At 45.1% G+C, this 19,733-nt stretch overlaps 1 protein-coding gene and 1 long non-coding RNA gene across 2 annotated transcripts in view; one reads left to right on the forward strand and one right to left on the reverse strand.

Annotated features, from left to right (window-relative positions):
- mapkapk3 (MAPK activated protein kinase 3) overlaps positions 1–19,733 on the forward strand; it is a 41,896-nt gene that overhangs the window by 2,478 nt on the left and 19,685 nt on the right. Inside the window, exons 2-3 of the mRNA XM_071371831.1 lie at positions 12,444–12,583; positions 18,648–18,712. Coding sequence (XP_071227932.1) covers positions 12,444–12,583; positions 18,648–18,712 — 205 coding nt within the window. The remainder of the gene's footprint in view (positions 1–12,443; positions 12,584–18,647; positions 18,713–19,733) is intronic.
- LOC139557272 (uncharacterized) overlaps positions 3,538–19,733 on the reverse strand; it is a 31,410-nt gene continuing 15,214 nt past the window's right edge. Inside the window, exon 3 of the long non-coding RNA XR_011671356.1 lies at positions 3,538–4,060. This is a non-coding gene — a long non-coding RNA (uncharacterized lncRNA). The remainder of the gene's footprint in view (positions 4,061–19,733) is intronic.

The following is a 19,733-nucleotide window of genomic DNA, read 5'->3' on the forward strand; positions in this document are numbered from 1 at the left end:
GCACAGAGTCACACACACACAGGACAAGAGGGGGGCGGGGTCAGGACAAAATGATTGGATAGAGTACAGAATCAGAGAACAGAGAGAGAGGAGAACAGAAGAGAGAAAGTCATTTTACAGGGGAGCAGAGTGTGTCTGAAATTGTCCTGAATTCAAATCAATCTTGTCATTCACATTCAGTTATTAGAGTTTTCAGAGTTTGAGACAAAATACTGCAGAGTGCAATTAGTCGGGAAAACACCATTTGTCAAGTGGATGCTATGGATAATTAGTACTGAGCATGTTAAATTGGATGACTTTATATTGGCCTGCTGCCTGACATTGTCTGCTATAGTTGCCTATTGCAGGTAAGAAGTTGTGTTGTTATAGTCTGGCTGACACCTAACTCAAAGTCCTCCTGACTTCAGAGTCTGGAAAGGCTATTGTGATGTTGTCGGCACGATGTGTTGATAAATAATGGGATGTCCCTTTTTACTGATTGGTTTTCTTCTGTGTCTCTCACTCACACCCACATGGACAACCACACACAGCCCCCCAAGCCCCGTCCCCTTCCAATACAACTGTTGGATTTTCAAATCCAAACAACATAAGGTATTAACCTCCCAGGATTATTTATTTTTATAGAGAACCAATCCAAGCTCAGCCCATTTCTGTGTGAATACTGCATTCACAACGGACTCCTGTCCAGACCAGTGTGTCACTGCTCCCCCTCTGCTGTGTACCATGTGAGTCGCATCATCCAGTCTAGTGTTGTTTAGCCATTTCATTGCAATCACAGCTGGGTGTCTCACCAGGTGCCTGATCACAGCAGTGTAGTTAAGGTTAGGGTTAAGTTTAAAATCAGATTTTAAGATGATCAATTGTAGAAATAGGTAGAGTTTATGACTTTGTTGCTGTGGTAACTAGTGACGACCGAAGGCTGGAGAGCGAGAGAAATTGAAATAATTAAAATATTGATTGCAGGGACACCACCACCCACTGTATGCCAAATAAAACCCAAAGTGTGACGTGGATTGGAAAATATTCTGGCAGGCGTGTGGTGGTGTTTGTGATTGTACAGAAACCAGCCTCTCTGTTTATACAGTAGTTATTAAACCTTCAGTTGCCTGGGTGAGCCTTGTGCATAAAGAATCACATTGACACTGCTGGTAATTTACAACTCGATTTCCCGTTTGTTTTTAATACAAGACAAACAGGCATAGAGAGAACGAGGCATGGGGGTGAAGGGCTGTCAAGCTCAGTCACTTTTTAATTAAGTCCACTCCTGAGTGCTAAGTGTAATGGATGAGTATAGGTTTAATCCACTCTACTAGACCTGGAGTGAAGCCATCCTTTTAATCTAATTCAATTAAAGCGATCAGGGTTCTCTCGTCTTGGACTTGCCTGGCTGCCAGCTCTAAGAATCAGTGTCTAGCCTGAAAAGACCCTGTGTTGTTCCATGAAGGAACTCCTGAGATTCAATTTGCTGTATGTTCCATTAGAACCTCTATTTGGCAGGTGAATGTTCCATTCTGGAACTCCCATTTCTTCCAACCAAACTTTTACTGCACTCTCTTCATAGCCAAGCTCTTCTTCTTTCAAATAGTTTTTAGATTCATTTCATTGTAAGGTTTTGCATCTATCTGGTTTTAGCTCACTGTTCAGTTTCTTCAGCTTCTGTTCATCTTTGTGGTTGTTCTTCTTATATTATAAGCCATTGGCAGGGCTTTTCCTTCTTGGCAGGGTTAGCAGGGTTGTGGTCCATCTGTGTCCCACTTAAATTACTATGCTTTCGGTTCACATGAAAGTGATCTGAGAATCTGTAGTGTGTAGCAGAGTGAACCTACTAACCGGAACAGTGGCCCCAGCCCCAGGAAAGTCGGCCATGCCAATAAAAACAGTTAATCAGTCAGAGAGGGATGGTGGGATGATATGTATTATAGATTAAACATGTTCTGTTCATGTGAACGTATATTTCAGGATTATATCTGACTACATACCTCAAAGAGCTATTACTATGAAGTACTATATTAGTACAATGTAACAATGTCTACCTGTGTAGCCTACAATATATGTTATTACAATATATTTGCAAAGATTTAGCTACATTTTGTTTCAAGTGGGATCTTATTTTCTCTTGAGTATCATATGTTACTAATCTAATATCAGCAGTATCTCTTCATCTTAACATTCATAAGGCCTTCAGTATACACTGAGTGTACAAAACATTAGGAACACTACTCGTTCCATGACAGATTGACCAGGTGAATCCAAGTAAAAGCTATGATCCCTTATTGTCAGTTGTTAAATCCACTTCAGTCAGTGTAGATGAAGGTGAGGAGACAGGTTGAAGAAGGATTTTTAAGCCTTGAGACAATTGAGACATGGATTGTGTATGTGTGCCATTCAGAGGGTGAATGGGCAAGACAAAAGATTTAAGTGCCTTTGAACGGGGTATGTTAGTAGGTGCCAGGCGCACCGGTTTGAGTGTGTCAAGAACTGCAACGCTGCTGGGTTTCACGCTCAACAGTGTTTCGTGTGTATCAAGAATGGTCCACCACCCAAAGGACATCCAGCCAACTTGACACAACTGTGGGAACCATTGGAGTCAATATGGGCCAGCATCCCTGTAGAACACTTTCAACACATTGTAAAGTCTGTTGAATGAATTGAGGATGTTCTGAGGGGAAAAGGGGGTGCAACGCAACAGTAGGAAGGTGTTCCTAATGTTTTGTACACTTAGTGTACGTGTTAGGTTATTATTTTTTTAATTCCTGGAGTTAGTGGTTCTTTACACTCCCTAGCTACTTACTCATTTACTCTATTTTCTTCACTTTATGGCTCTATTCCAGCCATACTGTGGTAGTTCAACATTACAGCGTGATATCCATGTAAAGGCAATGTTCCTGCGTTAGTGGAGACCGCATTCACGGTAAACGCTGCATATGTCAGAAATTAACTTTACATTTATCACGCTATCTGTATACAGATTGAATAGAGCACTTATAAAGGGAAAGGTATGTTAGACAAACTGTACTGAGATACACAGATCAATATCCAGACTGCCCTCAACCTTTAACAGTCTCTAAACTTCATAATTTACATCAACTTTAAAGCTTTGATGTTGTGCCAGTGTGTGTGAAAAGGTCTATGAATTGAAAATATGAGATTCTTAAATGGATATCAGGACACAATGCTCTGTTAGGAAGGAGCTGGGTAGATTAAACCAGATTAAACCTGTCTCACTGCTGGGGCCTCAGCAGAGAAGGGGCTGATTGGTTTAGAGGGGAATCGGGGACAGGTGTGCTCTTAGGGCCCATAGTGTCTGCAGAGGGCCCAGATGATGTCACCTCACCTTAGAAATGAGTCCATTTGAGGATTAACTCACTCAACTTTGTGTGTTCTTGTGTGTCTTAAATCAAATTCATTACAACAGGTTTAGACTTTACAGTGAAATCCTTACTTATGAGCCCTTTCCCAACAATGCAGAGATAAAAAGTATGAAACATTTATAAGGGCACAAGACGAGACACAAATGCAGACACAGGAGGCAGATGGTAAAGCTCCGATATTTATTATAACAAAGGGAGTAGGCAAAGGCAGGTCGGGGACAGGCGAGAGTTCGTAAACCAGGTCAGAGTCCAAACAGTACCAGACGATAGGCAGTCTCGAGGTCAGGCCAGGCAGGGGTCAGAAACCAGATCCGAGTCCAAAACAGTACAAGGGGATAGGCAGGCTGGTAGTCAGAACAGGCAGATTGGTCAGGCAGGCGGGTCAGGACAGGCAAGGGTCGAAACCAGGAGGACTAGAAACAAACAGAGACTGGGAAAAATAGGAGCAAGGAAATATGCTGGTTGACTTGGCAAACAAGACGAACTGGCACAGAGAGACAGGAAACACAGGGATATATACATTGGGGATAATAAGCGACACCTGGAGGGGGTGGAGACAATCACAAGGACAGGTGAACCAGATCAGGGTGTGACAAAGGCTATTGTTAATGAACCGGCTTGTAGCCCACACCCGAGCACAGGCGTGTCCAATTTTGCTGACGACCCCCCCGGCTCCGCCCACCGACATCCTATTGAGGAAAACAAGAGCAAAGAGAAAATAACACGTCAATATCGCGTTCTATTAAGTTTGTAAGTGTAGGTGTACCAGGAAACAAAACTGGAAAACTCATCATCAGATCGACCAGCTCGTCTCGCCAATCAGCAGGTAGATGAGCGAGAAGGCTATCCAAAATATCCAGTGACTCTGAATTGTTTATATCTACCCTGCAGTACGCAATCATCGGGACATCCTCCTCACCATGCACAGACCTAGCATGACAAAAACAAGAACCCAACGATGTAACGGACGGCCAAAATAACAGGTTTTACCATCCTCTGCAGACTCCCACTGTTCGACCCCAGAGGAACGTGCGTAATAGGGTTTTATGTGGCACAGTTGGTGCGCTTTCCTTCATTCCGGAGTGGCAACTAGATCGTTTTGCTCAGTGCACTGGTGCACAACCGTATATGGACCTTGGAACTTGGCTTGAAAAGGTGAAGCAACAATTGGCAGCAGAGCAATAACCTGGTCACCTGGACTAAAGTGACACGGCTCAGCTCGCAGATCAAATATTCATTTCATCCTCACCTGTGAAGATGATAGCTTCTCTTTAGCCATCTCACCAGCGGCGTACAGGCGTCACCGGTAATCACAAGATAACAGGGACTGAGGTGGCATGGGAGACTTCCAGTCATCCTGGAGCACCGCTAGAATCCCACGGACACGGACACCGACGTCACGGACACTGACGTCACGCTTCCAGACAAACTAAAAACCTTCTTTGCCCGCTTCGAGGATAATACAGTGCCACCGTCTTGGCCCGCTAACAAGGACTGCGCCGCCCTCCCTCTCCTTCTCCGTTGCTGACGTGAGTAAAACATTTAAACGTATTAACCCTCGCAAGGCTGCAGGCCCAGACAGCATCCCTAGCCGGGGTCCTCAAAGCATGCGCAGACCAGCTGGCTAGTGTGTTTACGGACATATTCAATCTCTCCCTATCCCAGTCTGTATCCCAGTCCCACATGCTTCAAGATGGCTACCATTGTTCCTGTACCCAAGAAGGCAAAGATGAACTAAATGACTACCACCTCGTAGCACCCACTTCTGTCATCATGAAGTGCTTTGAGAGACTAGTCAAGGATCATATCACCTCCACTTTACCAGCCAACCTAGATCCACTTCAATTTGCATACCGCCCCAGCAGGTCCACAGATGACGCAATCGCCATCACACTGCACACTGCCCTATCCCATCTGGACAAAAGGAGTACCTATGTAAGAATGCTGTTCATTTACTACAGCTCAGTATTCAACACCATACTACCTACCCTCCAAGCTCATCATCAAGCTGGAGGCCCTGGGTCTCAACCCTGCCCTGTGCAATTGGGTCATGGACTTTCTGACAGGCCGCCCCCAGGTGGTGAAGGTAGGAAACAACATCTCCACTTTGCTGACCCGCAACACTGGGGCCCCACAAGTGTTGAGCACAAATAGCTCAGCCCCCTCCTGTACTCCCTGTTCACCCACGACTGCGTGGCCATGCACGCCTTCAACTCAATCAAGTTTGCAGATGACAACAGTAGTGGGCTTGATTACCAACAACGACGAGACAGCCTACAGGGAGGAGGTGAGGGTGTGTGGTGTCAGGACAACAACCTCTCACTCAATGTCAACAAAACAAAGTAGATGATTGTGGACTTCAGGAAACAGCAAATGAAGCACCCCCCCTATCCACATCAAAGGGACAGCAGTGGAGAAGGTGGAAAGTTTTAAGTTCCTCGGTGTACACATCACAGACAAACTGAAATGATCCACTCAACAGTGCCTCTTCAACCTCAGGAGGCTGAAGAAATTTGGCTTGTCACCCAAAACCCTGACAAACTTTTACAGATGCACAATCGAAAGCATCCTGTCAGGCTATATCACTGCAACGCCCTCAACCGCAAAGCTCTCCAGAGGGTGGTGCGGTCTGCACAACGCATCACTGGGGGCAAACTACCTGCCCTCCATGACACCTACAGCACCCGATGTCACAGGAAGGCCAAAAAGATCATCAAGGACAACAACCACCCGAGCCACTGCCTGTTCACACCGCTACCATCCAGAAGGCGAGGTCAGTACAGGTGCATCAAAGCTGGGACTGAGAGACTGAAAAACAACTTCTATCTCAAGGCCATCAGGCTGCTAAACAGCAATCACTAACTCAGAGAGGCTGTTGCCTACATTGAGACCCAATCAATGGCCACTTTAATAAATGGATCACTAGTCACTCTAAATAATGCAACAGATGTTCAGCAACATCATCGTGGGAAGTTTTCAACATCAACTCACAAAACTTGACTGGTACAATATGACATAATGGCGCCGGAGGGGATGGCTGCCGTTTCACTGGCCCCTAACCAACTTTGCTATTTTGTTTGTTTTTTCATATTTTTTGTAACTCATTTTGTATCTAATGTTGTTGCTACCATCTCTTATGACCGAAAAGAGCTTCTGGACATCAGAACAGCGATTAATCACCTCGAACTGGACGAAGATTATCTTAAATGAGTCTGACATGATATACTGCTTCCCGGAGACCAGGCCCTCATCCCGTCATTCGCGTGAAGAAAAGACAGAAATACAGGGGGTGGAGGTCTGGATGCCTTGCGAGAATTTGTCGGTGAGTGAGTAAACCACCACTACCCTCTGTATTATTGGTAATTACGCATTGTATCCCGCTGCCATGGAAACCCCCCCAGCGCGCTGGCGGATTCCCCCCAAGCCACGGATGTGCCCCCGAGACAACTGCTCAATCCACTGACACCACACAAAAATAACAAACAAAATAACCATGCCCAACGTATTCCAAAGTGGAACATGTCGCTAAGCCTAACTGGGGAAAAGAAAGTCTATAGCTCCGGGTAGCAAATAGCACTAACCTACCCAAATCTCCCACTGAGGTACACAGCAGACTGTACTCACCTGCTCGGACCGATGTCCCAACAGCAAGTAGAGCAAGAGTTTCCAGCCTGGGAAAGGGCCTGGAAAGTAACTGATGTTACTCTCTCCAACGCAGCACACAACCAACTATCCACCGTATTGGCAAGTTTACCAAACAAACAGCAACCAAAACTAAGGACCAAACAGCACAACTCAAAAAAAAAAAAAAAAAAAAGATGCAAACTAAGCACCTACAGAGTTTAACACTAACTCCACGTTTTCTCCCAAACAAAATACACTTACCAGTTGGCTTAATAACACTAGTTTTAGGCCTACTGGCATAGTTTTTCATGCAACGCACTTATTTGATGACGTCACTGGACAACCAAAATCACTGATACGTCTGGAGTGCAATAGAGATTGTGTCATCTGTGGATCTGTTGTGGCGGTATGCAAATTGACTGGGTCCAGGATGTCTGGGATGACGGTGTTGATGTGAGCCAAGACAAGCCTTTCAAAGCATTTCATGACTACAGGTGTCAGTGCTACAGGGCGATAGTCATTTAGACAGGTTACCTTGGCATTCTTGGGCAAAGGGACTATGCTTGAAACATGTAGGTATTACAGACTGGATCAAGGAGAGGTTGAAAATGTATTAAAGTTTTCCAACGTTGCTTGTCTTGCCTACATTACATTTACATTTTAGTCATTTAGCAGACACTTATCCAGAGCGACTTACATTTACTAAAATTAGGAATTAGTCACAGGGAATTTCTTCACTATACAGGAAGTTAAGGGTATGAGGCCATAAGCTGTCTGTTTCTTCAAATGGGGACCCATAGAACACAATAAGGCGAGGTCGAAAATGTACAGGTTAGGGTAATGTAATAATTTCATGTGGCAGCGTTCGAAAATTAACAAATTCATTGGACCAGCGCCATTGCTGATTTTATTCTACAGGATTAGCATTGAAAACGTGACCAGAGATCAGGTAGTAGAGTGCCTGTAGATAATTTGAAAAACGTTTAAATTTAAACAATAACAGTAAAATAGTTATGCTATGTGTTTGCTGAGTAGTTAGCTGAAATTCAATACGTATGTGTTTATTTTCCAAGTTTGATGGCAAACTTTGTGTACTGCTAACATTCACTTCCTGTCATTTCCCCTCATATTGCTAGTCCCATTGTTTAGAATTCTTCCGCATTTATGCAAAGACTTATGGGATATCAGAATCCTCTTGTCCTAACCAGTGTATTTTCGACCTAGCAATAAGGTATCCAAGATTCACTCTCACATGCTCTCCAGATACTAGACAGGAGTACGGAGCACTCTTAGAGATACCCTGGGTACTGTGGGTTGTGAAGATAAACAGACATCAGTTAAAGAGGCCAACGGAAGTCCTTTGCTTCCACTTTCAACACACCCTGCAACAAAAAGGGAAGGACTTCCTCTTTATGGAGACTATCACTATATGCATGGGTATAAAAATACACTCACACACTCATTAATGATAAAGAAGACACACCTAAGCACATGCATACTCGAAACCACCTAAACTCAACTGGCAGATTGCGGTCCGGGTCCGGACCCAGAGAAGGATCAATCCAGACCGGACATCATCGCATTTTGTTATATAAAAGTCAATACATCATTTTTTAGAAAGCTTTAAAATCAACCGGGCGCAGCGGCCTCTTTATCACTGTCTCTCTCAAAGCAACACCCGCCTCTACTAGTGCCCCGTCTAATCCAATCCCGTGGTTATATGCAAATACAAAGGGCCACGTCTTACCCAATCACATTAATCCAAATATCCTCCGCGGAACCTTGGGACAAGCAGGCAGAATGAAACAGAAAGATTTGACAGCGGTTCAACTATAAATATCACAGCTAGAAGGAGTATCTTTGTTAATATGGCTTGTTAAAAAAAAATTGCACAAAACCAATGTGCCTGATATGCAGTGAGTCCGTGGCTCTCGTGAAAAGTGCCAATGTTAAGCGATATTATGACACCAGGCATAGTAAATTCGATCAGACGTATCCCCTGAACACGGAGGTGAGAACAAACAAGACTAACCAACTCAAATCCCAATATGAAAGGTCCAGCAAAGTCCTTGTCAATTCCCTTACAGCCCAACAACATGCAATGGAGGGTTCACTGAGGATAGCTTGGGTTTTGGGAAAACACAAAAATACTTTTTCAGACGCTGAGATGATGAAAGGATGCATGTTTGAAGTTGCTGACACCTTGCTTGAAGGTAAACAAAAAGATGAGCTCAGGGAACATCTCAAACAGATCCCACGGTCAGATTCCACAGCAATGAGGAGAACTGAAATATTAGCTGAAGATTTAACTCCACAACTTGATGAGGCCATTCAGAATGCAGCATGCATTTCATTATCTGTGGATGAATCAACAGATAACACTGATAATGCCTAGCTTCTGGTGTTCGTCAGATTTTATAACGAAACAAAGAAGCTGTTGGGCTGCTGCCAATGACTGGAACGAATTGCAAAAATCACTGAAGCTGGAGACTCATATCTCCCTCACTAACTTTAAGCATCAGCTGTCAGAGCAGCTCACAGATCACTGCATATGTACAGAGCCCATCTGTAAATAGCCCATCCAGCTACCTCATCTCCATATTGTTATTTATTATTTATTTATTTTGCTCCTTTGCACCCCAGTATCTCTACTTGCACATTCATCTTCTGCACATCTATCACTCCAGTGTTTAAATGCTAAATTGTAATTACTTCGCCACTACGCCCCATTTATTGCCTTACCTCCATAATCTTACCTCATTTGCACACACTGTATATATAATTTTTTTCCTATTGTGTTATTTTTTTGTTTATTCCATGTGTAACTCTGTGTTGTTGTTTGTGTCACACTGCTTTGCTTTATCTTGGCCAGGTCACAGTTGTAAATGAGAACTTGTTTTCAACTAGTCTACCTGGTTAAATAAAGGTGGAAAAAATATATAATAATCTAGAAGCACACACACGGGGAGAGGATATCCATGAGGCCATCAAAGGGATGCTGACAAAAAGGGGGATAGATCTGAAGTCAGTAGTATCCATCACCACAGATGGAGCTCCAGCCATGATAGGAAGAGGGAGGGGACTGGTTGCACATTTGAAAGAGGACCACTCTGACCTGAAATGATATCACGGCATCATCCATCAATCTGTCCTGTGTGCCAGTCTGGGAAAATAGTATTCTGAGGTCATGACAACATTTATGAAACTGATAAACGTTTTGAGTGCCACATCATCCCTACAACACCTGCTACGAGGCATCCTGACAGAGGCCAATGCCAGTTTTGATTACTTACTACTGCACAACAATGTCAGATGGCTCAGCAAAGGCAGGGTTTGGGAACGATTTTGGGCCATTCAGGAGGAAATCAAAGCTTTCTTATCACAGCAAAAGAGTGACAAGGCAGTTTTCTCTGTTTTTGGAAGATGAGGAGAAGATGGAAACAGTTGCATTTTTGACAGACATTACATCACACCTTAATCAACTGAATGTTAATCTGCAGGGACGGTTCAACACAGTGTGTGATATGATAACAGCAGTCCGGGCTTTCCAGAAGAATTTGGAGCTTTTCAAGAATGATCCCCAGGGAGAGCTTGTCCACTTCCCCAATCTTCTGGTGCAAACTCAGGGAGACACAGATGTTCTCAACCATGTTGATTTCATCCAGAAGCTGATGGATAACTTCAAGGCTCGCTTTGATGACTTCACTGTTGGAAGAGAACTGCTGGTGCTCATCCAGAACCCCTTCTTGGTCACAAGTGTGTCAAAGTTGTCAGAAGAAGCAAAACAGATCTTCAGATGGGTAGATGTTGCAGCACTGCAGCTGGAGTTGATTGAGCTGCAAGAAAATGTGTCTTTGAATGAGCAGGCTGGTGATTGTGACCCTGTCACTTTCTGGGGAAAGATTGTGCCTGCAGCTGATGTCCCTGTTCTCAGGAGACTGACACTATACATCCTGACCATGTTTGGCTCCACATACAGCTGGGAATCAGCCTTCTCCACAATGAACTTTATTACAAACAAATACCCCTCCAGGCTCACCAATGAACACCTGCTCCAGTGTCTCAGAGTTGCTCTCACACTTTTGTGCCAAAGTTCAAAGCATTGGCAGGAGACAGAAAGTGTCATTTCTCTCATTAATGCAGGGCAAGGCCCAGAGTGACTTATACATGAACATTGACCAGTGACCTTCTGTGCATTCAGATTATTATTTTTGTTGAATTATCCTTTGTTCTCCAGAAAACATGCACTTTATTTAATTTAAATACATTTGTTTTTATTCAAGGCCCAATGGTTCACAGTGCACTTTTTGCATAGACAATTATGCAACTACTTTTGTTTTTCAGCAATGTTGTAATTCATTGAAATTCTTAGTCTCATTTAATGTATTTAATGTACATTTTATATAACAACATGTTTCCAAAGTCTTAGACGACTATGTTTGTTACTACGCTGTACCACAGCGCCAATAAAGGACAATGTCCAACCAGACCTTTACCACCTCGGGATTTTGTGTCACTGGACCTTCTCAAATAGTAGTTGAGTACTTCTGCTCTAAACACACACATAAAAACACACACTAATTCACAATATAAATATGCATCTACCCTAAAACGAAGAATCATTTTGATATATAAAACCTAGTTCCTGCTTCCTATAGTAACATTGTAAATCTTCAAAAAGGGTTGATGACTGTTTTGTTTGAAGTTTTATCTGTATATTTTATAAACTGCTCTTAACAAACACATGCGTAACTTGGCCACTCATAGGCCATTCAGTTTGGATGGATGATGCCATGAGGATATGATGAGAGCTTGTCTCTTAGGACCAAATCCTAACTTTTGTTCACTTTACCTGTGTTAAAAAAATGCATTAATTGTTCATTGAGGGAGACAGGTTGCCGATTATGACTTCTGTTATCGAATGAGACCTTTAAGTCCGTTTATAGCCAGTCATTCTAAAACCACAGCTTAGATGAAACTCCGTCTCCATCCGCAAGAGAAATGTACAGTAGCTTCCACATTTCTCACCATCCACGTTATCATATAATTGAATCTGTAAAAGGTGTGTTAGAGATTGTGTAAAAGGGTTAAAGACTTGTGGTTGTGGTAAAGGATGAGTGGTAGCCAGACTGGCTGTGTTGTGTTCTGTTCTCAGCTGCAGCTCTGTGACTGGCTGGTCTTGTATCCAGCTGGAGCCCACTCTGTCACTGTCAGCACCCAAAAATATCCTCTGATGGAAGACAGGTGCTATGTCAAGGCCTGCTGTGTGTGTGTGCATGCGTATTCGTGCGTACGTGTGTGTGTGTCTGTGCATGTGTAATGTCTATTTCAAGTCAGGGTTTCTGTTTAAGTCATTGCACACACAGGCCCCCTAACATGTATGGTAGGGAACTGAAAGAGGGAAAAAATACAATTCCTACCCCACCTCTTCCTGTTTCTCTCTCTCAGATCCTCTATGACAGTCCCAAGGCGAGGCGGGAGGTTGAGCTACACTGGCGGGTGTCAGGGGGGCCATACATCGTTCGCATTCTCAGTCTGTATGAGAACATGCATCATGGGAAGAAGTGCCTGCTCATCATCATGGAATGGTAGGATCCTGCCCTGTCAGCTCTTTTACCCAGAATCCTCTGCTCTCTGTGGGAATATAAGTTGTATTGCTCTGTCCTCAGCCACTAGCCATAAACTATTGACATAGTGCCAATCCCTCATAGCTTCTCTTTGACACCATTAGGCTTGATGGAAAGCTCACTCACTTGGCCTTGGTATGTCTATGCAGGCCAAGTATGTGGCAGGCCTGGGCCATGGCTGGGGCTCCACCTGTGCCTCACAAAAAAATGACACCCGACTCTCTTGATATACTGTAGTATTCTCTTATCCTCTGGTCAGTAAACCAGTCAAGTGCCAAGGAAATAAAGAACATATGATATGCCAAGCCCCCACCATTTCTCCTTCACCCAAATCCAGATAGTTGATGTTCTGAAAGAGCTGCAAAATCTGGACCCCTACAAATCAGCCGGGCTAGACAATCTGGACCCTCTCTTTCTAAAATGATCTACCGAAATTGTTGCAACCCCTAATACTAGCCTGTTCAACCTCTCTTTCGTATCGTCTGAGATTCTCAAAGATTGGAAAGCTGCCGCGGTCATCCCCCTCTTCAAAGGGGGTGAAACTCTAGACCCAAACTGCTACAGACCTATATCTATCCTACCCTGTCTTTCTAAGGTCTTCGAAAGCCAAGTCAACAAACAGATTACCGACCATTTCGAATCCCACCGTACCTTCTCCGCTATGCAATCTGGTTTCAGAGCTGGTCATGGGTGCACCTTAGCCACGCTCAAGGTCCTAAACGACATCATAACTGCCATCGATAAGAGACATTACTGTGCAGCCGTATTCATCGACCTGGCCAAGGCTTTCGACTCTGTCAGTCACCACATTCTTATTGGCAGTCTCGACAGCCTTGGTTTCTCAAATGATTGCCTCGCCTGGTTTACCAACTACTTATCTGATAGAGTTCAGTGTGTCAAATCGGATGGCCTGTTGTCTGTACCTCTGGCAGTCTCTATGTGGGTGCCACAGGGTTCAGTCCTTGGGCCGACTCTCTTCTCTGTATACATCAATGATGTTGCTCTTGCTGCTGGTGATTCTCTGATACACCTCTACGCAGACGACACCATTCTGTATACTTCTGGCCCCTCTTTGGACACTTTGTTAACTAACCTCCAGACGAGCTTCAATGCCATACAACTCTCCTTCCGTGGCCTCCAACTACTCTTAAACGCAAGTAAAACTAAATGCATGCTATTCAACCGATCACTGCCCGCACCTGCTCGCCCGTCCAGCATCACTACTCTGTACGTCTCTGACTTAGAATACGTGGACAACTACAAATACCTAGGTGTCTGGTTAGATTGTAAACTCTCCTTCCAGACTCACATTAAGCATCTCCAATCCAAAATTAAATCTAGAATCGGCTTCCTATATCGCAACAAAGCATCCTTCACTCATGCTGCCAAACATACCCTTGTAAAACTGACCATCCTACCGATCTTCGACTTCGGTGATGTCATCTATAAAATAGCCTCCAACACTCTACTCAACAAACTGGATGCAGGCTCTCACAGTGCCATCCATTTTGTCACCAAAGCCCCATACACTCCCCACCATTGCGACCTGTACGCTATCGTTGGTTGGCCCTCGCTTCATACTCGTCGCCAAACCCACTGGCTACAGGTTATCTACAAGTCTCTGCTAGGTAAAGCCCCGCCTTATCTCAGCTCACTGGTCACCATAGCAGCACCCACTCGTAGCACGCGGTATATCTCACTGGTCACCCCCAAAACCAATTCCTCCTTTGGTCGTCTTTCCTTCCAGTTCTCTGCTGCCAATGACTGGAACGAACTGCAAAAATCTCTGAAGCTGGAGACTCATATCTCCCTCACTAGTTTTAAGCACCAGCTGTCAGAGCAGCTCACAGATCACTGCACCTGTACATAGCCCATCTGTAAACAGCCCATCTATCTACCTACCTCATCCCCATACTGTATTTATTTATTTATCTTGCTCCTTTGCACCCCAGTATCTCTACTTGCACATTCATCTTCTGCACATCTACCATTCCAGTGTTTAATTGCTATATTGTAATTACTTCGCCACCATGGCCTATTTATTGCCTTAACTCCCTTATCTTACCTCATTTGCACTCACTGTATATAGACTTTTTGTTTTCTTTGTTCTACTGTATTATTGACTGTATGTTTTGTTTATTTCATGTGTAACTCTGTGTTGTTGTATGTGTTGAATTGCTATGCTTTATCTTGGCCAGGTCGCAGTTGCAAATGAGAACTTGTTCTCAACTAGCCTACCTGGTTAAATAAAGGTGAAATAAAAATAAATTTTAAATATGTGGAATTTTAAACATGACATAAGAAACATAAACCTCATGTTTAGATACTGACAATTATTTCCCTTGAGGTGCATTTTCAGAGACATGGGAGTATAGTTGTCACGCCCTGGCCTTAGTTATCTTTGTTTTCTGTATTATTTTAGTTAGGTCAGGGTGTGACATGGGGGATGTTTGTGTGTTTGTCTCGTCTTGGGTGGTTGTATTGTCTAGGGAGTTTTTGTAGAGTTCATGGGGTTGTGTTCAGTGTAGGTGTTTAGGTAAGTCTATGGTTGCCTGGTATGGTTCTCAATCAGAGACAGCTGTCTATCGTTGTCTCTGATTGGGAGCCATATTTAAGGCAGCCATAGGCATTAGGTAGGTTGTGGGTAATTGTCTATGTTTGACGTTAGTAGCTTGTGTATGCACTTTCGTTTGTAGCTTCACGGTCGTGTTTTTGTTTTGTATTAGTGTTCGTGTTCTTTTCATCTTCAAATAAAGAAGATGTATTTATATCACGCTGCGCCTTGGTCCTCTCTCTCACAATACGAAGACGAACGTGACAATAGTGCACTGACCAGTCGTAGACAGGGAGCCTGATGGTTCAGAGCTGAGTTAAGGGTGTGTTCTCTGTAAAGTCTTTTCTCTTTGTGGTCAGCTCTTTCCTGTCTCCGAGAGGGTCAGAGGAGAGCACCAGCTCAGCTCAGCTAGCGTAATGAAGGAGAATAGTCGGTAACTGAGTTGGACACAGATGTTGGATTTGGACTTGGATCTCTCTCTTACTCACTTCCTCCATACTCACTCTTTCTATCTCTCACATAAACACACTCAAAAGATCTTACACTGAGTGTACAAAACATTAGGAACACCTGCTCTTCCCACGACAAAGACTGACCAGGTGAATCCATGTGAAAGCTATGATCCATTATTGATGTCACTTGTTAAATCCACTTCAATCAGTGTAGATAAAGGTGAGGAGACAAGTTAAATAAGGATGTTTAATCCTTGACACAATTGAGACATAGATTGTGTATGTGTGCCATTCAGAGGGTGAATGAGCAAGAAAAAAGATTTACGTGCCTTTGGTAGTAGGTGCCAGGCGCACCGGTTTGATTGTGTCAAGAACTGCAACGCTGCTGGGTTTTTCATGCTCAACAGTTTCCCGTGTGTATCAAGAATGGTCCACCACCCAAAGGACATACAGGCAACTTGACACAACAGTGGGAAGCATTGGACTAAACATGAGCCAGCATCCCTTTGTAACGCTTTTGACACCTTGTTGAGTCCATGCCCCGACAAATTGAGGCTGTTCTGATGGCAAAAGGGAGTGCAACTCAATATTAGTAAGGTGTTCCTAGTGTTTTGTACACTCAGTGTATAATCAATGCTTTCCATATAACAGAGAGTGATTCGCAGTGTTTTTCTAAAGACAGAGATCTTGAAGGAGGGTAGAGGAGTAACAGTGTGTATGGACTTTTGAATGTCAGTGTGTGTTTATGTGTATAATGACAAAATGGGAAGACAGAGGGGGAGATGAAGTGCATAGCATACTGTTCTGTTCCCAGTCTAACGTTGTCCCACTGTAACGAACGTCGTCGGGAGAAGGAGAAGAGGACCAAGGTGCAGCGTGGTAAGTGTTGAGGCTCCGGACTAGAGGGCGACGCTGGAGGCTCCGGACTAGAGGGCGACGCTGGAGGCTCCGGACTAGAGGGCGACGCTGGAGGCTCCGGACTAGAGGGCGACGCTGGAGGCTCCGGACTAGAGGGCGACGCTGGAGGCTCCGGACTAGAGGGCGACGCTGGAGGCTCCGGACTAGAGGGCGACGCTGGAGGCTCCGGACTAGAGGGCGACGCTGGAGGCTCCGGACTAGAGGGCGACGCTGGAGGCTCCGGACTAGAGGGCGTCGCTGGAGGCTCCGGACTAGAGGGCAACGCTGGAGGCTCCGGACTAGAGAGCGTTGCTGGAGGCTCCGGACTTACGTCCTTCGTTGGAGGCCTCGTGCCACAACTCCTCACTGGAGGCTTCGTGCCACGGATCCTCACTGGAGGCTTTGTGCCATGGATCATCACTGGAGGCTTCGTGCCATGGATCATCACTGGAGGCTTCGTGCCATGGATTATCACTGGAGGCTTCGTGCCATGGATCATCACAGGAGGCTTCGTGCCATGGATCATCACAGGAGGCTTCGTGCCATGGATCATCACAGGAGGCTTCGTGCCATGGATCATCACTGGAGGCTTCTTGCCATGGATCATCACTGGAGGCTTCGTGCCATGGATCATCACAGGAGGCTTCGTGCCGTGGATCATCACTGGAGGCTTCGTGCCGTGGATCATCACTGGAGGCTTCGTGCCGTGGATCATCACTGGAGGCTTCGTGCCATGGATCATTACTGGAGGCTTCTTGCCATGGATCATCACTGGAATGGAGAGACACACAGGAGGCCTGGCTCTGGGAGAAGGCACAGGACTCACCAGGCTGGGGAGACATGCAGGAGGGTTAGGACTTAGCACAGGCACAGAACTCACCAGGCTGGGGAGACATGCAGGAGGCCTCTTCCTTGGCCGAGGCACCGGATACACTGGGCCGTGGAGGCACACTGGTGGTCTCGAGCGCAGAGCTAGCACAACTCGTCCTGGCTGGTTCCCCCTGTAGCCCGGCAAGTGCGGGGAGTTGGAAAAGGCCGCACTGGGCTGTGCTGGCGAACCGGGGACACCGTGCGTAGGGCTGGTGCAGTATACCCCGGGCCGAGGAGACGCACTGGAGACCAGATGCGCTGAGCCGGCATCATCCCTCCTGGCTCGATGCCCACTCTAGCCCGGCCGATTACAGGAGCTGCGATGTAGCGCACCGGGCTATGCGTGCGCACTGGGGACACCGTGCACTTAACCGAATAACACGGTGCCTGCCCAGTCACTCTCTCGCCACGGTAAGCACGGGGAGTTGGCTCAGGTCTCCTACCTGAGTCCGCCAATCTCCCCATGTGCCCCCCCCCCCCCCCCCCAAAAAAAAAATCTGGGGCTGCCTCTCGTGCCCGTTACCTCGAGCCAATTCCTCGTAGTGTCGCCGCTCCGCTCTAGCTGCAGTCCAGCTACTCTTTCGGACGACGATACTGTGCCCGGGGTCCCTTGCCGTCCAATATTTCCTCCCATGTCCAGGAGTCCATCCTTCCACGCTGCTTGGTCCTTTGGTGGTGGGTAGTTCTGTAACGAACGTCGTCGGGAGAAGGAAAAGAGGACCAAGGTGCAGCGTGGTAAGTGTTCATATTTTAATCAATCAGCTGAACACTGAACAAAACAACAAAAACGACAAACGAACAGTTCTGGAAGGTGACGACACACACTAAACAGAAAATAACTACCCACAAACACAGGTGGGAACAGGCTACCTAAGTATGGTTCTCAATCAGAGACAACGATAGACAGCTGCCTCTGATTGGGAACCATACCAGGCCAAACACATAGAAATACAAAACAAGGACAACATAGAACACCAGCCATAGAATGCCCACCCAAACTCACGCCCTGACCAACCAAAAAAAAGACATAAAAAGGATCTCTAAGGTCAGGGTGTGACACCCACTAACATCATGCTCATCAAGACTGCTTCTAAATGGTTCCCCTTTTCAAGGGCCTGTTATTGACGTAGCAGAGATTATCTTGTAGAAACATTTATTATGTGGGAGAGTGATAAGCAGTGTTGTTTTTAGAATGATAACTCCATGACAGCATCTCAATATTAACTCAATGTGTGTGTTTCTCTGGTTCCAGTATGCAAGGGGGAGAACTGTTCAGCCGGATCCAGGCCAGAGGGGACCAGGCTTTCACTGAGAGAGGTGAGGGGGCTCAGAAGGGAGGGAGCCAGGGAAGAAGGACTGGGCTACATGTTTCTGGGAATGGATGTACTACAGTGCCTTCCAAAAGTATTCATGCCCCTTGGCGTTTTTTCACATTTTGTTGCATTACAACCTGTAATTTAAATGGATTTTTATTTGGATTTCATGTAATGGACATACACAAAATAGTCCAAATTGGTGAAGTGAAATTTAAAAAATTACTTGTTTCAAAAAATTAAAAACAGAAAAGTGATGCGTGCATATGTATTCACCCCCTTTGCTATGAAGCCCCCAAATAAGATCTGGTGCAACCAATTACCTTCGGAAGTCACATAATTAGTTAAATAAAGTCCACTTGTGTGTAATCTAAGTGTCACATGATCTCAGTATATATACAGTGGGGAGAACAAGTATTTGATACACTGCCGATTTTGCAGGTTTTCCTACTTACAAAGCATGTAGAGGTCTGTAATTTTTATCATAGGTACAGGTCGTACAGGTACAGGTCAGGGTTGGGTTATAAAAAATATCAGAAACTTTGAACATCCCACAGAGCACCATTAAATCCATTATTAATAAATGGAAAGAATATGGCACCACAACAAACCTGCCAAGAGAGGGCCCCCCACCAAAACTCACGGACCAGCCAAGGAGGGCATTAATCAGAGAGGCAACGAAGAGACCAAAGATAACCCTGAAGGAGCTGCAAAGCTCCACAGCGGAGATTGGAGTATCTGTCCATTGGACTACTTTAAGCCGTATACTCCACAGAGCTGGGCTTTACGGAAGAGTGGCCAGAAGAAAGCCATTGCTTAAAGAAAAAAATAAGCAAACACGTCGTGGGAGACTCCCCAAACATATGGAAGAAAGTACTCTGGTCAGATAAGACTAAAATTGAGCCTTTTGGCCATCAAGGAAATGTTATGTATGGCGCAAACCCAACACCTCTGATCACCCCGAGAACAACATCCCCACAGTGAAGCATGGTGGGGCAACATCATGCTGTGGGGATGTTTTTCAT

Source organism: Salvelinus alpinus, chromosome 2 (assembly GCF_045679555.1).
Source record: "Salvelinus alpinus chromosome 2, SLU_Salpinus.1, whole genome shotgun sequence".
Classification (NCBI taxonomy): domain Eukaryota; kingdom Metazoa; phylum Chordata; class Actinopteri; order Salmoniformes; family Salmonidae; genus Salvelinus; species Salvelinus alpinus.